This window comes from Eschrichtius robustus, chromosome 3 (assembly GCF_028021215.1).
Source record: "Eschrichtius robustus isolate mEscRob2 chromosome 3, mEscRob2.pri, whole genome shotgun sequence".
Classification (NCBI taxonomy): domain Eukaryota; kingdom Metazoa; phylum Chordata; class Mammalia; order Artiodactyla; family Eschrichtiidae; genus Eschrichtius; species Eschrichtius robustus.
Genome location: NC_090826.1, coordinates 33,019,608 through 33,044,599, shown reverse-complemented (window position 1 = coordinate 33,044,599; position 24,992 = coordinate 33,019,608). Strand labels below are relative to the sequence as shown.

Sequence of the window (24,992 nt, the reverse complement as noted above, 5' to 3'; positions counted from 1 at the left end):
CCAAGGTATGTGCTGATGATGTCACTGCCCCATTCAAAGACATGTAACTTAGACCCCCACTGTCAACTGAACTCCAAACTAAGTGTGGCTTAAATTCTTCCATGATCTGGGCCTTTCTAGAATCAATTCTTGTTATTCCTCTTCTTACTTCTATACACCAACAAAGACATCACTTCCTCTAAAATGGTGTGTGTAGCTGCCAGCTGCCAGGTTCCAGCCACACAGAGAAATCTGAGAGGGTGACTCTCACCCACAGACACCCAGAGGCCTTTCTCTGATTTGGGGACAAGAGGCAGACTGAGGGACTCCCGGACAAGGTGAGTCCCTGATTCTACCCAGAGGGCCTCCGACTGCCACAAGGGTGTCTTTCCAGCCAGTCCTGGAGCAGGCAGCTGTGCAGTACCGCTGGTGGTGCTCTCTAAAAGCCTGAAACAAGGCCCAAGTCTCTTGGGGTTTCCCTGGGAGGTTCTGGTATGTGATGCTATGATTGTTTTCATAGTAGAGAGCTGATAATATTTTAAAGAGGGGAAAAGAGCTAGCCAAAACATCTTCTACCCGGGTTGAAGAATCTCATAAAGTCAGTGAGAAGATTAGACTGATTACACAAGCTGATGCCTGCAGCAGAGGCCAGTCCTCTGACGTTACAAACCTTGAGTATGGCAAAACGTAATAATCTAAACATGTCCACCTCTTTACTTGAGAACACAGTAGATTTTCTCGAAAAAGAACTAGAAGTGAGCCCTTAAACTTTCATTTCATGAAGGGATGGTGGCTTGCCTTCAAGGACATACATGGTTACTCAAAGATACGTCAAACTCTCTCCAACCCTTAGTGACTGGTGCCAAAACACCCTAAAAGCGTCTCAGAAGAATGCAGAACAACTTCAGAGGGAAAGAATGGATGGTATGGTTGAAAACACTCATTTTCAGGAAAGCCTAGGATTGCTTTCCCGAGAAGCTGCAGGATGGGGGCATAGAGTGTGGGAAATGAAGAAAAAAAATGTTTGAAAACTCAACTACACGGGTGAAATAGGTTGTAAATCATAAAAAGAGCCAGCTAAAAAGATCTATGACAAAAACTGTGCTGGAGAGGACAAATTTACCTGCTCTCTTTAGAGATTATGTGGATGATGGCAATTTGGGATTAGACAAAAAGAATGGATCAGAAAATGGAGACCACCTAGACTATGAGTCAGAAGTCGATTCAAAGAAACTCATCCATGCTGTTACTTAAATGTTTCCTTAAAAAGGCTAGAAGGAGAAAAGCAAGGAACATTTTAAAAATTATGTGAAGATGGGCTTCCCTGGTGGCACAGTGGTTAAAAATCCGCCTGCCAATGCAGGGTACACGGGTTCGAGCCCTGGTCCAGGAAGATCCCACATGTCGCGGAGCAACTAAGCCTGTGTGCCACAACTACTGAGCCTGTGCTCTAGAGCCTGTGAGCCACAACTACTGAAGACCGCATGCCACAACTACTGCAGCCGCGCACCTAGAGCCCGTGCTCCACAACAAGAGAAGCCACCGCAATAAGAAGCCCGCGCACTGCAACGAAGAGTAGCCCCCGCTCACTGCAACTATAGAAAGCCCAGGCACAGCAACGAAGACCCAACGCAGCCAAAAATAAATAAATTAATTTAAAAAAAATTATGTGAAGACAATCAAATGAAAAGGAGCTTACAAGTCAAATGAAAAATTTCCAAACTGAGCAACCCTCTTTGCAATTTGAATATTCACAGCTTGAAAGTGAAATTCAAAAGCTTCAGCTGAAACTTCAAATAGTGACTGAACTACATCAAGAACATATAATGAAACTTTGCAAAAAGTTAATCAAGGAGGGAATTTACTGCTTAGAAGGAAAGAAGAAACTTCCCAAAGTGTACGAAAATATCAGCAGTGTACACCCCAAGTGCAACTCCTACAGAAAGCTGGCCAAAGACCTAGAGAGAGAATTGGAAAGAAACATTTCCTTCTATCAAAGATGGATCATGTCCCATGAGAAAAAACCCTCAACAAAGTTGGCTGGCATCTCTGTTGACTGAGAGAAAGCTCAACAAGCTAAGAAAAGAAACGGTCACAGGAGACAAAATTGGCCAAAGCAGGGTTTAAATTCCAGCTTTCCCCCAGGGGCTCCTCTGCCCCGCTATTCAGCAAGCAGAGGCCCGAGAGGGTCAGGGAATCCCTCTCCTTCATCAGGTTCCCAGGGAAGGAGGAGGTCAAACCATGAGGGCTGAGGGACCCAGGGTCATGTCCAGGTTTAATTCCAGAGCAGCCACCTCCTAAATATCCACAACCGTAGTAGGACATCTGCCTAATGTTTTCCGTCTTTAAAAGTCCTCTTGATTTCTCTCTTTAGTTAATGGCTGTTATTCAATTGATGCTACATTTGCTTTCACTATAATTCCTAAGATAGGGTTTAATATAATGCTTAAGAATATATTATTTCCACTTCATTGGACTCTCTAGAATTGGACAGCATACCTGCTATACTTTGGCTGCAATAAAAGATCCTCTATTACTTAAAGCATCAATTGAAGTTTGATGCGACCAGGTGGAGGCATTTGAAACAATACAGGAAATGCAACAAGCTGTCATTAAAAATCTATAAAAGTAACAATATTTATCCTTATAAATTTTGATTGGTTTTTAAAACAATGTAAAAATAAACAAAAACTAAATAACAACATCCCCAGCTAATCTCAGTACTATTTTTATTGGTTTAGCCCTAAATGCATAGATTAGGGGAATTGACATTTTCCAATTTTTGGTCCTTGTTTTTAAATTTCTCTTTAACCTCTGTTATTTTGTTTAGCAAATGCTTTGCTGTTGAAATGTTTTAAATTTTTATGAAGTCAAAATAAAAGTTTTCCCTTCTAAAAAAAACCAGTATGTTCATAGCTCTTGTTAAATAAATGCTCCCATGAGAGACCAGTATGAAAGTTGTGGTACATAGTGCTGGGCCTCCAAGTGGGAAGCCCCTCTCTTTCTGGAGAATCTTGAGTTCGGCCTGGAGGATGAGGTCTCTGGTTATGCCAGTAACCTTAGGAAGAGGCCTGGATGCCTATCCACTGAGAAATGAGTAAAAGAGCCCTAAGTGAGCAGCTGCACAGGAAGGCTAGTTTGGCTTTATCCTCTGGGTCAAGTTCTCTAGAGAGAACATTGCTGGTGCTGGGTCCTTAGACAGTACCTTTCACATGGAGGAGGACCTGGTGCTGAAAAAAAAAAAAAAAAATCAAGGAAGGTAACTAAGAATCTACACTGGTCCTATGAAGCTAAGGCAAGTGACCTCAGGATTCTGAAACAGAACAGGGACTGGGAACAAGCCGAGTGAGGTAGGATCAGAAGTTAAGCCTTCCAAGACAAGGGTGACTGTTTTTTAGTTTCATATATTTTGTGATAAGTTCCCTTTTTTTTTTTTTAATTTTTTTATAGCTACTTTTATTTATTTATTTATTATTTATTTTTGGCTGTGTTGGGTCTTCGGTTCGTGCGAGGGCTTTCTCCAGTTGCGGCAAGCGGGGGCCACTCTTCATCGTGGTGCGCGGACCGCTCTTCATCGCGGTGCGCGGGCTTTTCACTATTGCGGCCCCTCCCGTTGCGGGGCACAGGCTCCAGACGCGCAGGCTCAGTAGTTGTGGCTCACGGGCCCAGCTGCTCCGTGGCATGTGGGATCCTCCCAGACCAGGGCTCGAACCCGTGCCCCCTGCACTAGCAGGCAGACTCTCAACCACTGCGCCACCAGGGAAGCCCAAGTTCCCTTTTTTGTTCCCTCCTTGTACTCAAAGTTCTGAATGGTGTTAACAGGGCTAAGAGAAAAGAATCAAAGGAAGTGATTTGTATCTATATATGAGCCAGAGCTTTAGAGCAGAGGCAGCAATGCGATGAAAGCATCGATAATCCAGAAGAAGCACCCAAAGAGGGAAAGAGAAGCAGGACACACTGGGGCCACCTGGGCAACTTTCCATCTCTACCTGTGGATTCTCTTTCCTGAATTCGTGTTTTGGAGGTTCACAGGTTTGACAAATAAGGAAAACTGGACTACTTATACTTTCTGGATCAACTTAATATTGCTCACAAATAGCTCTACGTGGGCTATTACTTTCATTTGCAAAACCTCATTTTGTGAAAATCTTGCTCCATCCACTGTCTCCATCAAGCCTTTTTTCCTTCCTCTTCTGACTCTCAAAGCACTTTGTCATTCTCCTGTGGCACTCATCTATGCTTGTTCTGTTGCTGGGTTTTATATTTGTTTTTATTTTGTGAGCTCCTTTAGGTAACAACTGCCTAAGTTAGCATACTTTTTAAAAACCTAGAATGAGTATTTTTCTTATGTGGACTTGAGGTTTGAATCCCTTATTACTCAGAAAACCACACAAAGGTGATTTAAATATCCTACATAGAAAATTAGGAGGAAGGGTGTCCTTAATGTTCCTTGTAGCCTGGTTAGCTGGGATATTTTGGCTCTAGCTAATTTCCTCTACACAAAGACCCTGCTTAAAGCATTCATGAATAAGCAAGAAGAGTGGTAGCTGAGGCATGGCTTCTCTGAAAAGGGGAGGGAGGAAATAAAAAATAGCTGCTTTCATTGGGGGCAGGAAGGAGATTATTTGATTAGGAGCCAAACAGTGAGACTATCTCAGTACAAACAATTGTTTGGCTTGAAGGCTCCATGCGGCCAATTACTCCGGCAAAGGCTCAGCTGGAATGGAACACGGAGCCTGCCAGGACTGAGGGATAGAGACTGACACAGGCTCAAGTGTCTCAGTCACGGCTCTGGGATTGCAGAGCATCCCAGCAAGGATGCTCATAGAACACACTCTACCCCAATCAGCAAAGAGCATCATTCTGCACCCAACCCAGTCAAGAATGTGGATTGAAAAGAGATGAGAAAAAGATGACACTGGGGACAAATGTAAAGTAATTCAACCTAAAAAGAACATTTGGGGGTGGGGGAGAGATAAATTAGGACTCTGGGATTAACATATACACACTACTATATATAAGATAGATAAACAACAAGGACCTACTGTATAGCACAGGGAACTATATTCAATATCTTTTAACAACCTATAATGGAAAAGAATCTGAAAAAGAATATATATATATATATATATATATATATATATATATATATATATATATATATATATATATATATATATAACTGAATCAGTTTGCTGTACACCTGAAACTAACACAATGTTGTAAACTAACTACACTTCAAAAAAATGGTTAAAAATTTTTTTAAATAAAATAAAACCAACATTTTGTAGCGAAAGCAATAAGGATAAAACCCAGATCTTATAAGAGAGCTAGAACATTTCAATCACTACCTCAATGGCTTTCATCAGGCTGGGGGTTGGAAGTGTGTAGAGATGGATCGCTGAGCTAACAGCTGGGCAATCATTTCAAAGTCGGCCAGGTGGACCTGATGTTTCAAAACTTGACATTATAATTAAACTAATTTCCTATCACTCATGACCTCACTTCAGGAAACAGATGTTTAACTCGATTCTCTAGAAGTTATTGTCTTCACCCCCTGGGGACATTTAGTTCTTTATGTTTTTTAAGTTACTTCCCGTTAAAGCCTTAGCTTCCTCTTTGCAACAACCAATAGCTTCTCATATTCTGAAAAAAATACTGAAGATGCAAAGGAAGCCTGCCCACTGAGGGGAGGCATATCTTTAGAAGAAGCTACCAAAGAAAGGTGACAGAGCTCTTGACCAATGAGATTGCTCTTCATCCTCCATCCCCAGGACAGGTAATAAGCAGCAGAGGACCAATATGAAAATAGATATTAAAAATAGCCACATTCAAACAGTACCACTCTTCTTTCTTTAGAGCAGTGCTTCTCAACTGAAGCAATTTTCCCCCCAGGTGGCAATGTCAATGTCTGGAGACATTTTTAGTTGTCACAACTGGCAGAAAGTTGGGGTGCTACTGGCATCTAGTAGGTGACGCCAAGGATGCTGCTTTACCTCCTATACAGGACAACCTCTCAACAAAGAAGTATCCGAAACATCAATAGTGCTGAGAAACCATCTTGAAGCCACTTAGTTTGAAGCATGTGAGATATAAGAATATGCCAATCCTGGGCTTCCGTGGTGGCGCAGTGGTTGAGAATCTGCCTGCTAATGCAGGGGACACGGGTTCGAGCCCTGGTCTGGGAAGATCCCACATGCCGCGGAGCAACTAGGCCCGTGACCCACAGCTACTGAGCCTGCGCGTCTGGAGCCTGTGCTCCGCAACAAGAGAGGCCGCGAGAGTGAGAGGCCCGCGCACCGCGATGAAGAGTGGCCCCCGCTTGCCACAACTAGAGAGGGCCCTCGCGCGGAGGCGAGGACCCAACACAGCCAAAAATAAATTAATTAATTAATTAAAAAAAAAAAGAAAAAGAAAACAGTCTTTGGATTCATACAACTCCAATTTCAAATAGGAGTTCTACCACTTGCCAGCTACTGGGCCTGCACCAAGTTCCCCAAACTTTAAAAAAAAAAAAAGAATATGCCAATCCTGTGGAAAAGCCATTTCTCTTGTTCTGTAACAAACAGATAAACATTTAGATACAGAATTCCAAAACTGGAAAGAACCTTAAGGATTATCTAGTCCAAGCACAGCCGGAGAATCTAAGGCCCGGGGAGGTCAAGTCATTTACCCAAGTTCATAGAAGAAATCACCAGCTGGACTGGAATGAGGAACATCTTTCTATACCCCAAATGTGTGTTATACATAGTAGATGCTCAATAATAGTCTCTAAATTGATATCCTATTCTTCAGGTGTTCTTTTCTCTTCTCACGTACACACTCTCTGCTGCTGGAAAGCCCAAGGCCTGAGCTTGTGTGTGAAGGCTCATCCACACCCCTTCCCAGCCACGTTCCTCTTCCTCAGAGGAAGCCCAGAAGTGGAGGAGAGCGAAGAACAAGCAGCCAGGCAGAACTCGTTTTTCACTTGTTTGAAGGGAAGCTCGTGCTTTTCACACAGGCAGAGAGAGGCTTTACACAAAACCTTCCGAGTCAGCAAATGAACTCTTGTACAAGACCACAGACATGTGAACTTCTCCCTTCCACGACAGTGTGCAGCTTTCCCAACACATCAGAGGAGCCCCAACCAATGGCAAACAGATGGAAAACCAGTGCGAGTTTAACTGAATCACAACCGTATCCAAAAGCTAGAGAACTTTCATCTCCACAGAAACAGCAGAATAGAAATGAATTCTGGGACCAAAGTATAGATGGTTAGTCCAGGGACACGCAGAATGTTAGTCATCGAAACAGCCCTGGCTTAAGGGAGCAGAGCAAAAAGTGGAGATTTGCCCTTTCAAAAGAAGATATTCACTATGTTTCAAAAGCCAGGTGTTTCAAAATTGGGTATAATGAGGTACAGGTCAGAAGGTATGTTGCAAGCGGGTGGCACAAAGATGCCAGCCGTGTGGATAGAAAGTTCCTGCAAAGGGGACATTACGCAGAGGAACTCAGGGCAGGTCTCTTGGGGAAAAAAATCTCGGCTTCAAAAGAGCCAAAGCAAGGTTCTTCAAATTAGACAAACCTGTTCCAGCAGGAACAAGGGGAGCTTCTAAGTGTTGCAAGGTTATGATTAATCTCTATAGCACCTGAGGACAGTGTCTAAATATTTACTCCCAGCCCACAAAAAGGCTAAAGGACTGCTGTTTCAGACTCCCGTTTTACACTCCCTGCTCCATTTCCCCTAAAATGGTGTGTCTCACTGAGACCTCCTACGGAAAGGGCAGAATACCAGCTCTGTGACTGGCTCCAGCTTTCAAGGCGGTACAGATGCCAGAGCACACAAAAGAGATGGTGCACAGAAGCAACTGCCGCAGAGCAACCTTGAGATTCACCTGCTTGGCTTCCTGCAATGTCACAGAGCTTCAAATATCTGAGTTAAGAGTATGAGGGTGACTTTCAGAAAACTAAACAAGATTATGATCTGAACACGCATAACTAGAATAGTGTTCACTACGGAGACAGACACTATGTATCCGATGCTGTGCTTTAGCTAACAGGAAGACATGGGACTCAGTCCCTGACCTCATGGAATGCACAGTCTAAGGAAAGCTTTGTAAAACAAAAACAAAAAACAGTAGCTGTTATCCCCTTTCCACCAATGTCGGGCTTCTAATCCTCATCCTCAGTGGACTGAGTTTAAGTGAAGGAGGCCTGTATGAACAACATAAGATGCTGATCAACGGCCCAACAATATTTCCACATACCAAGTATATAATGTGGAAATTGCACGTGAGATATAAGAATATATCTTGGCCCATCTTGCTGTGATCATGTCCCATAAATCTGTTCCTTACAGTCAAGCCGGGATTCTCCCCAGCTCTCTGTGCTCCTTGTCTCAAATGTCCACTGCCATGAGGCAGTTCAAAATGAACTGCCCCCACGGCAAGGCCATCCCTACATGGGCTCCACCCAGAGGACTCCCTGACAACTCCTTAAAATTAGAGGGCCCACATAACTACTCAACTCTGAACACATAAATAACCCATTAGTCTCACAGCAACACAAAAATTCACAATGTTTCATTATCTTATAACACTGAAAAATTAAGACCCAAGGGTCCAACAATTGGGCAAGAGTTAAGTAATGATATATTCAAACAATGGAATACAATAAAGGCATTTAAATGTTTTTAATGTCATGAAAAATGCTTATGATAAATGTTAAGCAAAACAATAATGATATAAAATTATTATAGTATAAGCGGAAATAAAAAATGGGTGATAAGGATTATATGAAATATCTTCTGCATCATACTTTTTCATACTTTCCGATGATTTTCATCACAAATATGAATAACTTTCATAATGAGAAAAAATAAAGTTTTTGTTTTTTAAAGAAAAGCATTTAATGTTTAGCTAATAAGCACAACTGGTCTGGGAGTCTGTTCCTATGGTAACAAATTTTTTTTTGTTTTTCTTTTTTCTTTTTGGTCATCCAGCATGTGGGATCTTAGTTCCACGACTGGGGATCAAACCCCCGTCCCCTGCAGTGGAAGCGAGGAGTCTTAACCACTGGACCGCCAAGGAAGTCCCTTTTTTCCCCTTATATGCATAAGAAGTCTAATGAAACTGAGCCTTATTTTTACTCTGCCCTTGATTTGAGTCACTTGTGCCTGATGCCTATTCACAGACTAGGCTCAAAACCAAGTCAGAACGCTCAGGGGAGGTGATTTGGAATCTTCCTGATTCCAATGTTGTATTTAATGATGCTTCCTTTCTCTCACATAAAAGCTAGTAACGTTAATAATAGCACTCACACTCTACGAAAGACCTTTGCTCAAAATTCTCCTCAGTCTGAAACAGTTCCTCCAACCCAACCCCTCACATCTACCTTCAGAGAGACAAAGTCCCCAGTCCTTACAGCTATTATTTCAATAAAAATGCTTTCAACACAGCAGAAGAGCCTGAATCTTCTCTTTCTTTCTTTTTCAAATCAGCCGTCACACAAATCGGTTTCCATTAGGTCCATTGTTGCCAGCTATTTTGAACACAAGCATCACGGTAAGAACAGGGAGTTTCCTTTCTATTTCTCATCAGAGGGCTTGGGTCAGTTATAACCCAAGTGGTAAAGTATCAACAAGAAAAGACACCAATGCCCCTTCCCTCACCAGCATATGATATTACCAGTTCACATGGAAAATTCTGTACGAAATTATTTTTCGAAGGCATTAGATAGAACAAAAACCGTCTAAACAATATTAAGACAAAGTTTTTAACTCAAGGCTTGAAACACTAGAGATCTCACTTCTAAATACACACACACACAGAGGGGACTTCCACTAAGATAAGAAAAGAGGAAGAAGTTAAAATTTACTCTCTGTGCACTTCAGGAAGTAACATTGTAGGATTAACATGTAAACTCACATCTAAAGACGTAAGCTCTGAGATAGAGGCGTGGGGATTTATGGTCTTCCCATCACTAGCAACTGCTGTGAAAGACAGTATGGCTATTTTCAGTAGAGGAAAAGAAAAGGTGCTCTATTTTCTCACATCTCTACGCTGGGACAGGCTTAACAGCTACAGCTGAGAGTACGTCTCTCTTCCTCCTGTATTTGCTCTACTATTTTCAACACATGATAAAATGAGAAAGTTACACATTTGTTTTTTGGGTGAGGAGAAATGACGCGAAGCCTGCGGGATCCAGTTCTCATTGTTTCCGATTAAGACATTTCTTTTTGAAAGTTTTGACTTGAAGTTAAATAAGGATCAACAGAGCATTTTCCAAGTGGGCTTATGAAGCCCAGTACTTTCTAAATAAACCATATCCTACAGGTATGTAAAAATCAAACCAGAATACCCATAGGAAATATACAAATGGGGAAAAGAGGGCTATGGTCAACAAAAATGGTCAGAAAACTACTTAACATTACTTGAAAACGAAAACGAGCAGCAATAATAAAATCCCAGCAATATGTTACAAAGGTGGGATTCCAGGGCGTTTCAGCCACCCAGGAGGGAGCATGGGGGTCACGGGGAGTGGTGGACAAACTGAAGACAACCACCAGGGCAACCTTACACTGATGGATGGCCACAGATGAAGGCAGATTTGGCTCATCTCTGGGGTTTTCCACTGGGAAGGGACCTGCAGTTCAGCCATCAATGGACCAGCATCCACAAAGCCTGTGGGGAAATATAGGATCCAGAAGAGTGGGGTAGGGAAGGAGAAAGTTTGGAAAATGGAAGAGTCAAATACAGTAGTGAAATATTGTAATTATTAAACATGAGGCTTCAAAAACGCATAGATGTACCTCTTAAGGTAAAATGGAGTGGATGGGAACAACTGGTACTCTGGGAAGCAGGCTGATACGCTTTTTACAATACCAAATTACATTTCAATCACATCTGTGAATTACAGTAGTACCTGAGAAGAGGAAATTAATTTTTGGAGAAAAGAGAAAAACCATGAAACCTATGCAATTTTTTTTACCATTGGTAACTTTACTCGATGAGGGTTCCTTATCCATAGCTTCTGTGGAAAATAACAGCCTAAAAGCAAACATACACTCCACTGAAAACCCTTGTTGGCCTAGTTCCACCAATTCCATTAACGTGGCAGGCGCCCAAAGGCAGGTGACCTGATTGACAAAAAAAGCACTTCTAGAAAGTGCTAAACTTGTATCACGTAACTCATTAAACACTTTATAATCAAGGAGAAAACTAGTAGCCATAACTTGAGAAGCTTTGTCTTTAAATGGAGTGGCAGCAACCTGCCGAATAAGACAAAATATTTTTTATTTTTCAGGTTCAGTATAGAAGATAGTATGTCCAGTGATCTTACCTCTCTCACCCAGTGGTAAGCGGACTGAATCGCGGGGCGGGCGGCACAGGCAAACCGATCAAACTGTTTAAAAAGATACGTGGCACAAGGAAAACTTCCTTAACGATCAAGGAAAGTCTAATCTGTACCACGTTTTAAGGCTGCAATCCTCAAAACTCTCTTTGTACGTCTTAAGTGTTACGGACTCAAAGTTTTTAGTTGTAGATGGGACAAGCTCAGTGCATACACATCATGCTTAAGGCTTCCCAGAATTAACAGGGTGGGAACTTATTTTCTGAGTAACCAAACGATAAATTGTCCTGGTGGAGACCAAAAGTCAAATACAGATTCCACGGAAGCCGCACATCCTAATTATATAGGCAATGGCTATATAAAAGTTACACTACTTGTTACATGACTATACAAAGTTACATTACTTCCCAGGACTAATTACTGTTTCGGCAACAGTTAAGATCCTTTTGAAGCACAAGAGGTTATCTGCCTGAAAACCCTTCTTATTGCTTGTCCAAAATAACTGTCTACTTACAAGGAGAAAGAATTACATCTTGGAGATTTAAATGCCTTTGTGCCTTTGCCTGTCTCAGCTTGGATCCTCCCCTTGCTCTACACTATCACAGGGAACTACATCTCCCAGGCTCCCTTGCCAACTGATTTCTGAGTAAGTTCCACCAATGGGAGGCACTGATGAGGAAAGGCAGGAGAAGGAGGGAAGCCAGGGTAATGCTCTCTATCTTACTTGGTCCGAGTTCCAGCTGCCACCAGACAGCTCTTCTTTCCAGGCTTCTAGCTCACAGCAGATGGCTCAGTCTTCTGGCCTTTGGTGACACTAGCATCTTCTAATTTCCTTAGGGGCCTAGGAGCTCCCAGGTGTTGCCAATCTCTGGGTTGTCTCACCACCCCACTGACCTTCTTGGCTCTTGTATCACCTATGGAAACTATTCCATATTAAATTCCCTCTGCTTGTACCACCTACAGTGCTTTCTGTTTCTCTGGAGGGTCCCTGACTTTAAAATATATTTTAAAACTTAGCTTTCCTAAGAATTACACAAATATTCAGATAACTTATAAGGGATTTCTTCTAATAAGAAACAAAGGATTTATATTGTTCAAACAAATAATTACTGAGAGCCTGACCTGTGCCAACCATTGTTCTAGGTGCCAGGAATACTATAGTGAACAAAACAGGCACAAAACCCCTGCCCTCATGGAGCTTACATTCTAGTGGATGTGTTAAATGTAGCAAGTTACAATTTTAAGAAGTTAACTAGCAGAGGAATATTTCTTTAAAAATAATTCACTTTGGTAAAAGTGAATTAACTTTAAGGGGTTCTACTCTACATAGACTTGGTTCCTACCTTTTCAATGTGGTATGCTGAACTGTCACACTCCAGGGGCCAACACAGAACTTTTCAAAGTTAGTATCTACTTAAACTGGCCACTTGCTCAAACAGAAGTGTAACTGTGATAAGGATTTAAGCAGACACAATGACAAAAGTTAGGCACTGTATGCTTAGAATGTAAAACACATGTGTGTTTTATGCAGATTCTTGCTGGGCATCTTTTTCACAGGGGATATCATTTGGAGGAATTGAGTCTGAGTCCATTTAATAAGTCACTTTATCTCTTCCTTATGGCATAGGTAGCTTCCAACATAACATACAAAGCCAGCTGCAATGTTCATAACGAGTAACGTGTTGTGGTCTCCAGCTGCATGACATTATTTCCAAGATGGAATTTTCAGGCAGAACAGAAACCTACAATGACTCATGGGGTGAACAGTAATATAGACAACTGTGCCCAAAAAAGCTGCCACCTACATACCATAATGACATCAGATGAAAAATGCAGAAAGAAGGAAATTTTCTGATTTATTTAAAAGCAATAGATTTGTTGAAAGGTATACTGAGAGATGTGGCTGCAACTGCCTGTTTACACATCCTAAGCACTGAACAACCAAGGGCACACTCAAATATTCAACACCCTTAGACTGCTTGAGTATGAGAGCACGCTCAGCCTCAAAATTCAACGTCACCAACTCCAGAAATGGCATGACATCTACTGCTGACATTTCACTAGGCTTCTCTAAGATAGTTTAATGTACTCATGAGGGTACACTTCCATGGAGATCTAGTGGGCACAATCCTCAGACCTTCCTTACTACTCAGCAGTTAGAGAACATTTCACGTTTGCAATATTTATAATTCCATTTGAGTAGCAGGTGGACTTCCAATACTAGGGGCTTCTTACACAACAGGGAGTCTAAAGCATATTCATAATCTCAATGCCATACGGCAAGTCAACAACAGAGCTAGGATTTTAACCTTATGGGTCTCTGCCTACCTTATCCCTTGCCAATCCCCAACACACACATACACATACACACACACACACACACACACACACGGTACAGCACATCTTGGAGACTATACACATGGTACAGCACATCTTGGCTACTGCACATTCTGCTTCCTCTGCCTGGAATGCCCTAAATTCACCTGACAAAGTCATGTTTATCATTCAAGACATAGCCTACTTGTCTCTCTGAGCCACGACTTCCTAGGCAGACTTTCTTGCTTTCTTCAATGCTTTCATTTCTCCCTGTACACAATCCTACAATGATAATTACTACATTGCATCATTTATCTGCTTACACATCTGCTTGCCCATTAGACTATAAAATCCTTGAAACCAAAGGCCCTATCTTTTAATCTACATGTCTTGGTACAGTGTCTGACGCAAAGCAGGTGCTTAAGAACTATTTTCTGAATGAATATATGTAGTGTGGGATTGTACTCTCAGGCTTGCAAAGAGTTCTTAAAAGATAAGGCATTTTGTACTCTCTATCCCACTGCCACTGGATAATGGCAAGGAGAACAAATAGCAAAGTATCTCCCAGGGAACAGGTTTAACAAGTTGATATTAAAAGACAACCTAATGGGGACTTTTATAAATTACTTTCAGTAAAACTGTGTCAACCTAACTACAACTGTCAGAGTTAAGGTGCATTAGCTGTAAAAAGCCAGAAGGTTATTTGATCTTGGCTGGAGAAGGGTGTTTAACAACTAGAGATGGAAGGAAAATTCCTTCTGTTGTCCAGATCTGATGCAATTTTTAAAAATCTCTTAAGAGGTGCCACAGATACAGCTAAAATAATTTAAAATTGATAGGAATGTTCATTTCTAAGGAATGATATTTAACAGGCAATGATTTAGCTATTGACAGAAAACAAATGTAAAGCAAAGCTAGAGATTAATTTACCAGAGTTAAAATTTAATATTAAAAAAACTAATATTAAAAGACTAATGTTAAAAAAAAATGTCTACAAAAAGATTCCCTGGTCTAACCTTTCGTACAACTTTGAAGAGTCAGGAAACATCCAGAGACCATCCTCAAGGGTACCATAAAGTCCTATAGGAAATGGTTTTGGCTTAAAAACTAGGTGGTTTTTTATTCGGTGAGTTATTCAGTGAGTCATTCTAACTGTGGCTTCCAGTAACTAGAGTATTTAAGGGAATAAAGTCTGAAAGTGAAATGAATAAAATCAAGCTAAAATAAACAAGTTCAGCTATGGTAATAATAAATAATGCTTACATTTGTGTAACACTTTAGCTTACGAGGCATTTTTATTTTTCAAATGAGGAAAATTAAACTGAGAAAGGTAGTGTGCTGAAGGTCACAAAGCTAAAATAAGCAGAGTAATGGAGTTTAACCGTATGTTCCAACATCAAAAGTTTACAGCTCTGATTCTTTGCCACCTGAAAGGTGAGCCTACCTGTGCTATGGATGGGCCTAGGACACTTTCTAAGATGACTTCAATGAGAGTAGATGTTTCCAAATCACTTACGCATGTCTTTCAACTTAATACCCTGAAAGAATGGGGACGCTCTTTAACGTGCATGGAGAGGGAATCTCCATGCCCTCCACATTATATTGTGGACTGAAAAATGCCAGGTGCCATGAACTGTGGGTAACATGCTACTATTTGCATAAAAGCACTGAAAAGAAATTTATTTAAATGTAGTCTTTTTGTCCATGCATATACTATCTCTTAAAAGTCACATAAGAAATTACTAACAGTGGTTACTTCCAGAAGCACTGGAAAATGGTGGCTAAGGGATCAGGGACAGGAACACCACTTTTCACTGTACATATTCCCTTTTGAACTTTTTGAATTCTGAACCACATGAAAGTGGTTTTGCAAAAAGTGAATTGAAATTTAAGAATACATAATGGGAGTTGGAACAAAGGCAATGGTTAGGTGATTCAAAGTGAAACATTTCAGAAATGGGATGTAGCAGAAGAACAGAGAAGTAAAAAGGTATTACAAAGTTTTTGTCAGACTCCAGAATTCCATGTGGTATCTCACAGTTGGAAGTAAATATTCCTCAAGACCATCAAATTTCTTCCATTCTAATTCTTTGCTCATTAAACAGCTCTCAAGTTTTCACTAACCTTGATACTGAGAAAGGAGTGTCCCAACAGTGGATGTAAGTATTCAGGTCATCAGAAAGGTAGATCCTTTCATGGTAAATAAGATAGTGTCCAGTTTAAACAAGTCTTTTGTTGTTCCACGGCATGTGGGATCTTCCTGGACCAGGGCTCAAACCCGTGTCCCCTGCATTGGCAGGCGGATTCTTAACCACTGCGCCACCAGGGAAGTTCTAAACCAGTCTTTGACGAGGTTGATTAGGGGTTATTCTAGCCACACTGATAAAATATGCAACTGCAGAGCTAAAGACTAAACCTTAGACCAGTACAACCCCACCAACGGTCTATCCAAAAACGGGACCTGGCCTCAACTAGATGGAATTAACCATTAACATATCTGAAATTTCCAGTATGTTTGTCCTCTGTTCTTCCACAACTTAAGTCAGTCCAAAATTTTACCCTAAAGGTCACAATAACTTAAGGGCTTTGGGTGATGAAACCACATCTTTCAGCCTAAAGCAAGTCACAGCATTTTTTTAAAGGCAATACCAAAGCAGCCTCCGTTCCCACACAGAAATTATTTCAATGCCTTAGAGGTACCGGAAACTGGTGAGTCTCATGCTCAAGAGAGTTAAAAAACCCCAGGACCAACAAAACTTGTACTATACAAAGAGAACACATGATTATTCTCTATTCTGATGTTCAAATTACATATCTAAAGATAATATCATTCTTAAATCAGTTTAAGATTTTTTTAAAAAAGATTTATTGCCAGAGTTATTTTGGAACATTACAAAAATACCTGCTCAAAGGTCTGCAGTTCAGGACTACATCATCTGATTTCATATTAATGGATTAGCAAGCAGTCACTCACCAGGTCCTATACAATTAAGCTCTCAGTTTTCTAAGGAAGAAAGGACATGAGACCTACAGATAAATACTCAAGTACAAACCTCATTTTAGCCTACAGCTTTAAAATTCCTCCTCCCACTAAATGTATTATTATTATTTATTTTTACCAGAGCTGAACAGCTAACTTAATCTACAGATGCAAGTGTTTCTTCCTTCCATGGTCTGACATTTGTCCACATGATGATTACAACAACTAAAATCAGGAAAAAGGAGAGGGAAAATGAGTAAAAGGAGTTGAAAGAGTGGAAGGGGCTAGCTTATTCACAAACTGGATAAACTGAGGCCACAACAAATGTCTTAACTGAAAGATGACTGACTGACACATTGTCATCTCCTTTTTAATACAATGGCCGAGTCACTGAAGCCACCAAGCCAAAACGTAAAGCTAATTTGTGAAAAGAAATTGTTTCAGAAACCAGGATTCTATTATCAAGAGCAGTTAATAAAGTTTACAGGCCAGCAGTTACTAGCTCTCATTAAGAATGAATTGACTAATGTTTTATTACCTGATCCCCAGTAATTCTGTTGATAAAGAGCAACGGAAAATTTGGAGGAAGAAGTGATCAATCAACCTCTCTTCCATGTGCTATATTTTATAGGAATATGAGTAAGTATAAGAGTGGTATGCAAAATAGGGGATGAGGGTGGTACTAATCATCAAAATGGCATCTGACTCCCCAAATGTAGCAATGCTCACTCCAGTGGGTTGCTTCACTGTGACTCAAGATCTGTCAACTGAGGACACAAGGGAATTTGAGTAAAACCAAGAGATATACTCTTAAATTTTAAACTGAATCTTCCAATAGATCTAGCACAAGATCTCACAAGAGTCAACTATAAGAAATTAACTTACTCAACGTAAATTGATTCTAAAGTACTTTTTAAAATGAATTATTGCCAATGCAAAAATTCAGGAGAGAAGCCTGGGGACCTGCTTTCCTAATGGCACATGCCATTTATCCATTGGTAAAGGCTACTAAAATATACTACAAGGTGTCCAAATCAAAGTATCTGTCTCCTGTTCTCCTAAATAGCCTTACTTCTCGGACTTTCCTGGTGGTATCTGTCTCCTGTTCTCCTTAAATAACCTTACTTCTCGGACTTCCCTGGTGGCACAGTGGTTAAGAATCCGCCTGCCAATGCAGGGGACACGGGTTCGAGCCCTGGCAAGGGAAGATCCCACATGCCATGGAGCAACTAAGCCTGTGCACCACAACTACTGAGGCTGCGCTCTAGAGCCCGCGAGCCATAACTGCTGAGCCCGTGTGCCACAACTACTGAAGCTCACGTGCCTAGAGCCTGTGCTCCCAGCAAGAGAAGCCACCACACTGAGAAGCCCGCGCACCTCAACGAAGAGTAGTCCCCGCTTGCCGCAACCGTAGAAAAGCCCGCGTGCAGCAACGAAGATCCAACGCAGCCAAAAATAAAAACAAACAAAAACAAAACAAAAACCTTACTTCTCTAAAATAAAAGGTAATTAAGTGAAAGCATTAATTAAGCATGTACTTCCTTTCTCAATATTGATAAATACAAATACATTTGAACCTTTGTTGTGTACTATACGCCCAACATGCTATATGGCAAACAATCCAGGTAAATTCACTGCATTATGAACAAAAGTAAATTAACAATAGCTCCCAAAATATATCTCTTTCTACCCAAACCAAAAAGGAAAAGAATTTTCCCAACTTCTCCAATTTATATTCCAAAGAATTCAGAAAGAAAATAAGGAAACAAAATATTTATAATCTATCAATTTCGAGTGCAAATATTTCACTAATAACCAAGCTTTCGTAGCATACTGATTTGTAATTGTATCAAATCATGAATCTTTGAGGGCACAGAAAACAAAGACTAAATGGCTCTGCCAGTCTACAACGGTCATATTTCACCTTAAGAAGGATGATGGCCATGAAAGCAACAAATTCGATGTATCCCTTGCTTCCTCCTCCGCACTGATTAAACCAATCCTGCACTACAGACACAGTCTGCTAGTTTCTGCCACCACACACACATCAGGCCTCCAACACACTCCACAAGCCAGGGCTAGGCTGTCTAGAAGTCCGCACTGTGTCACTGCATAAGGCATTTCCCCCCTCCACACATCCAAAAAGAGGAAAGCCACCTAAGCGCTCTGTCAGATCTCAGCAAGGCTGTAAAATGACAGATGGAACTGCTAACCAAATAGCAGGCAGCGACGCTCACCACCTTTAAAAATCATTTAAGCAGTTTTCCTCCCCGTCATCTCGCTTCTCCCCGCCCCCCCCCCACCCCCGCGCGCACCACCGCAGTTCGCCCCCAGCTTTGCAAGCGGAAGGCTGCGAGCTCTGGGCTGCCTCTGGACTGACAGTCGGCCCAGAACTCATTCAGAGCCCTGAAATACAGACATTCTCACCTGCACACACCACGCCACTTCCACCCACACCACCACCGCCCCACCCCCCAACCACACACACTCGCCCTCGCAACCTCTCCCCACACCAATCCCGGCGCCGCAGAACACCTAGCAGCCTCATCAGCAACGGTAGCACGCGTTATCATTTAGATGATCCGAGCCACCTAAGCTCCAGAGACCGCCCCCTCCCCACACAGGCCGCCTCCCCCGCGCCGCCCGGAGGCTGCACCCCTCGCCCGCCAGGTGGGATGTGCTACCTTTAGACTGGCAGTCCGCACAAAACTTGTTATCCTCCTCCAGCAGCAGGTTGGCTAGGACCGCCTGGTACCGATCCACGTCCTTCACCGATTTGCCCGTCATGGCCAGGGTGCCGGCGGGGGCAGAGGGCGACGCGCCCTCCTCGCCCCCAGAAACCCCTGCCTCAGTTCGGAGGTGAGGACTCCTGGTCCCCCGCCCAGGGGCACCTCCTGAGCGGGGGAGAGCCCTCTCCCACCGCCCGGCCCGGCACCCCTTCTCGGGTCAGCCGCGCCCGCCCCCCACTCTGCAGCCCCTCAGCGCGGCGCCCCCTGGCGGGCTTAGGGAAAGACCCAGGTCCCGACGAGGCTGCCGGACCAGGCAGGGACCCTCAGCCCAGGCAAGGGGGGCGCTCAGGCCTCCTGCGTGCCGGGCGCAGAGACGACCCCCAGGCCTGCCTGTCTGCGAGCCGTGCGTCCCGCGCCTCGGTTTCCCTGGCAGCTGCTGCCAGCCCTGCCACCACCTCTGCCGCCTACTTCCGGCAGCTCTTCCTCTCCTCCTCCACCCCTCCCAGCCCGCGCATGCGCCCCGCCCCCTCCGCTTCGGAATGGGCTCTTCCCTCCGCTCCGCCTCTCAGGAACCAATCGGGGCAGAAGTGAGGGGCGGGGCTTGGGTGGGGCGGAGGGGGAAGTGGGCCCGCCCCCTGCATGTCCTTGGAAAAGAATGAATGGAGCCGGCGGAAAGCGAGTGGAGAGAGTAGAGGCAAGCGAAGGGAAACAATTAACATTAGCTGAGCTCTTACTATGTGCCAGGCGCTGTGCTAAGCGCTTTATATGCATTATCCCAATATAATCCCAAAACCTCTCTACGAGTTAAATATTTACCATCCTTATGTAACGTGGTGGTTGTGAATACTCCAAAGTCCTCCAGCTTATTCTTTCCTTCAACAGCCAAATAGAAGGGCCCAACCTCCTAACCCAGGATAAGAGGACATCACAACCTCCCCAACTTTTCAGAGGATTCTGGTTACCTCTCACTTGGAATGCATGCTCCTGCTGAATTCCTGGTCCCCCTGTTCATTAGGTCTCCTCTTGTGATTACTGACATCTTTGGGCATTGTTTTGCCTGGTGCCTAGACACTTCCTTGTTTCATTCCTCAATCCTCCCAAAATAGTGCAGTTTTGTGCAGCAGACCTTTACTGAAGGTTATTTGGAGAGGTGGGGTGGAGAGGAGGGGTAATTACAGTAAAAGAATAGGTAACTACTTTAAAATGATTATTAAACACCACTGTCCAAAGCCACCCTTACTACAGAGTGTAGTAAGTACAGAATTTCTCAATGGCTGTCCTTTTCTTTAGGGACCCACCTGCCATCTGGCAAATGTTTTTGTTCACTCATTCCGTTCATTCATTGGCTTAGCAGATTGTTACTGAGAAACTTTTAAGTATCAGGCACTGTCCTGGGGGGAGGGGGAACAACATGATTCAATTAGTGGTTTTAAAAGGTCACTGCTGCTATGGGAAGAATGGATCAGGGAAGCTGGTAAGACCAGATGCTCAGAGTTATCTTATCTCTAGGCAAACTCTCCTCCATCTCTTTACTTTCCCCCAAACATCAGGATGCCCTCAAAACTTTCATCAGAGGAAAACTAAAATTTTCTATTACTTTATCAATCAAAACAATTTGATTCTCTGTCTAAAGCTCTTTCCTTCTAAGCCATGCCTAAGGAGATTTGACTTTCATAAACACAAAAGTTCATTAAGGTATTTTTCCTAAACAAACTCTCAGTTCTTTCTCTAGAAGGAATTCTGCCTTCCTCCTAAGCTAATTTTCTCAACCTATATCCCATTTGTAATCATTTTTCTTACTTTAACTTACTTAAATTTCCTTATTTTAACACCTATTTGACAAATGAGCAAACTGAGAGTTAGAATAATAAACTCCTTCATCTAGGGAGTAGTAGAGCTGGGATTTTTAACCTAGATCTCTATGATTCCAGAGCCTTAGTACTATCAGAGTTTTTGCTTATGTTATATATTATGATCCTCAGAAAACTGCATCAGGATAGGTATTAACATAATCATTTTTCAAAAAATGATGAAACAGAGTCTCAAGTTGATGAAAGAAAGGCTCAAGATTACCCAGTTAATTGTGATCATTGTGCCTTAGTTCAAATTCTCCTCATCTTCATCTCTGCACTATGCAAATAGCCTTCCTGCCTTAGTCTAACCTAGTTAATTTGATCCTTCACCCCACTCTTTGGAGAGAGCTTTCTAAATGGCAAATCTGGTTGACTAACGCTCCTTATTAAAAACCCTTTAGTGGCTCTCCATGATCTATGACATTGCTTCTCAAAATTCCCCATCTAGAGAGAGATTGCCTAGTCTGGTGGTTAAGCACACAGACTATGGGACCAGAATGACTGGATTTAAATCTTTTAAAGCTTTAAAAGAGCTTTACCACTTACTATCTGTATGACTTTTATCATGTAACTTAACCTCTCTGTGTAAAATGTGTATGATAATGATTTTAAACCCACCTATTTCATAGGATTTTTGTGAAGCTTAACTGAGATAATGCCTGTAATATATTTAGAATAGCTCTTGGCACTCAGTGAGCGATAGACAATTAATGCTCTTCACTAAATATCTCTGGCTTTCTGCCTTCTGGGTGCATGGTAGGGTTTTATTTCATGGCCCTCTTATGGTTGGGTGTGGCCAATGAGTTTGAGCAGAAAGGATATGTGTCACTTCATGCCTGAAGCATTTATTTACTGCTTTGAGACTCCTCGGATTCTCTTTCCCTCTGGCATGGAAACCATCAACGTTCAAGATGGTGGTTGTCTTAGTACCATAACAGAATACCATAGACTGGGTGGCTTATAAACAGAAATTTATTTCTCACAGTTCTGGAGACTGGGAAGTACAAGGTCAAGGCACCAAAAGATTCTGTGAGAGCCCACTTCCTGGTTCACAGCAGGGGACTTAGCACTGTGTCTTCACATGGTGGAAGGGGCAATAGAGCTCTCTGGGGTCCCTTTATAAGGGCACTAATCCCATTAATGAGGACTCCACCCTCACCCTCATGACCTAATCACTTTCCAAAGGCTGAACTTCCTAATACAATCACATTAGGGGGCAGGATCTCAACATATGAATTTGGGGAATTATGGACTTAAACATTCAGTCCATAACAGTGGTTGCTCTATTATCCTAAATTCCTGAGTAGCTAATAAGTGAGAGCCCGCTGCCAACCCATAAAGGATATGTAGCATGAGCAAGAAATTAGCTTTCTTTGTGTTAAGCCACTGAATTTTGTTTACCCCCAGGCATAACAGAGCCTATCCCAACTGATACATCAAGTATTAGCTGCTATTATTATTATTTTTATTATTACTAATAACATAGGAGAGAATTCCCTGGTGGTCCAGTGGTTAGGACTCCATGCTTCCACTGCAGGGTGCATGGGTTCGATCCCTGATCGGGGAACTAAGATCCTAGGTGGCATGGCCAAAAAAAAAAAAAAAAAGCAGAGGAAAGTGAATGCATATCCCAGGGTCTGAGAATATGGCCAAAGCAAACTTCTCCTCTCCGCAAGTACATATATTTGTTTTTGAAGTCTTGAATTTTTCCTTGACAATTCTTGCAAAAATGTTCCCTCTATTCCATAATGTGACTGTGTTATCTTGTCATAAAACTATTTCACATTAGCTACCGCCAGAGATAAGAGTTCCCTATCTGTCTCAGTGGCTACTGGATACAGTTTGGTTGCATTATACCTATGGATTTCAGAAAACTGGGATGAATTGAAGAGACTTGACACCACATATACTCAACTGCCAGATGATTTCTCTTCTTGGTCTTTATATCAGAATATTTTGAAACCCCAACTCACATAAATAAAAGTACAAAATAGAAACTTGTTTTTAAACTGTTATATTAGAATAGTCACTGTGGTAAAATGCCCAGAATACTACCAAAAAAATGGTATGGTGAATATTTTGGGACTGTTGCTATTGGAGAATATCATTAGTATATCTTCTTGCTAAGAGATCAAATCTTCTGAGTCACATATTGAAATAAAGCAGTTTCTAATCCACTGCTCAGACACTTTACCTATTCAGGGTAATACTCAATAAAATGACTTTCATCAAGAAAGCTGAGATAACCAAAAGGACCTACGGTACAGCACAGGGAACTCTACTCAGTACTTTATAATAACCTATATGGGAAAAGAATCTGAAAAAAAATAGATATATGTATATGTAAAATGAAATCACTTTTCTGTACACCTGAAACTAACACAACATTGTAAATCAACTATACTCCAATGTAAAATAAAAATTGAAAAAAAAAAGCTGGATAATTAGGTTCTCCATTTTATTGCTAGCTCTGTACTATTTGTCACATGTAAATGAACTAAGGGTCTCAAGTGAACTCATAATCTATTCAATAACTCTCTTCAGCCAACTCTCAATTTTTTTTCTCAGTGTAGAGCACTTGTGATTATTTAAAAGCTTCCCCTGCCTTGCAGTGGACTGCAGATCCACTGCCTTGCAAACGTATATCTGCTCCATAAGCCAACTCTTTGAGATCTGAGGCTGAGCTACATGCCCCTCCTCTCCTGCTCCACTTCCCATTTGTCTATTTCCACAGCCTGAGACTCTAGGAAGAGCCTTGATTTTCCATTGCTGATGGAGTGCACTGTGAGAAAGCCGTGTCTCTGTCAACAGCACTATTTCTTGCTGTTCATAGCATTTCTCAGGACTCCAGGTGATCAGTGGTGGTTCCTTGCAAGGACAGAGAGGATGGCCTCTCCCCAGCTCCGTCACACATTGTCATCTGGGCCCCATATGACTGGTGTGCAGTCTCACAAAGTCTTTCTTTCCTTTTTTTAAAATATATTTATTTATTTATTTATTTTTGGCTGCATTGGGTCTTCGTTGCTGCATGCGGGCTTTCTCTGGTTGGGGCGAGCTGGGGCTACTCTTCATTGCAGTGCACAGGCTTCTCACTGTGGTGGCTTCTCTTGTTGCAGAGCACGGGCTCTAGGCTCACGGGCTTCAGTAGTTGCAACACGCAGGTTCAGTAGTTGTGGCTTGTGGGCTCTAGAGTGCGGGCTCAGTAGTTGTGGTGCACGGGCTTAGTTGCTCCGCGGCATGTGGGATCTTCCTGGACCAGGGCTCGAACCCGTGTCCCCTGCATTGGCAGGCGGATTCTTAACCACTGCACCACCAGGGAAGTCCTCACAAAGTCTTTCTTAAAGGCAGCTTAGCTGGGTTTGAACCTCTCCCTCTAACCTAAGGGCTCAGGCCCATTGCCCAGGGACCTGAAGAGTCTGAGGGGAACAGACTTCAATGCCATATAAACTCACCATTTTCCTCAAGACAACTTGAGCTCCCTACCTCTACTAAACATCTCTGTCCTCCCTTCTCTCTCTTAGTTTCACAATAAAACCTCCCATGACTATCAACCAGTACGAATCTGGGAGAGGAGGCAGAGTCGTCTGTACTAGCAGTGTCTGAATCCCAGCCTAACTCACCATCACTGCAATCATGCTATGTTGCCTGCAGGTGCATAATAGTGACCAGACATCACATGTGAGCAGTTGCATTGCAACTATGTAATGATGCAGGAGAGTGGGCACAGATATTCATATTTCTTGCATTTTCAGGGCCTAGGAGGGATTGAGCAAGTATACCTGGCCTGGCCTACTCTGCAGACCC

General features: G+C 42.3%; 1 protein-coding gene across 1 annotated transcript in view; it reads right to left on the bottom strand.

Annotated features, from left to right (window-relative positions):
* Positions 1 to 19,818, bottom strand: part of SMAP2 (small ArfGAP2) — a 48,081-nt gene extending 28,263 nt beyond the window's left edge. The window contains exon 1 of the mRNA XM_068539609.1: positions 19,291 to 19,818. Coding sequence (XP_068395710.1) covers positions 19,291 to 19,393 — 103 coding nt within the window. The 5' untranslated portion in view covers positions 19,394 to 19,818. The remainder of the gene's footprint in view (positions 1 to 19,290) is intronic.
* Between the last annotated feature and the right edge of the window lie 5,174 nt (positions 19,819 to 24,992).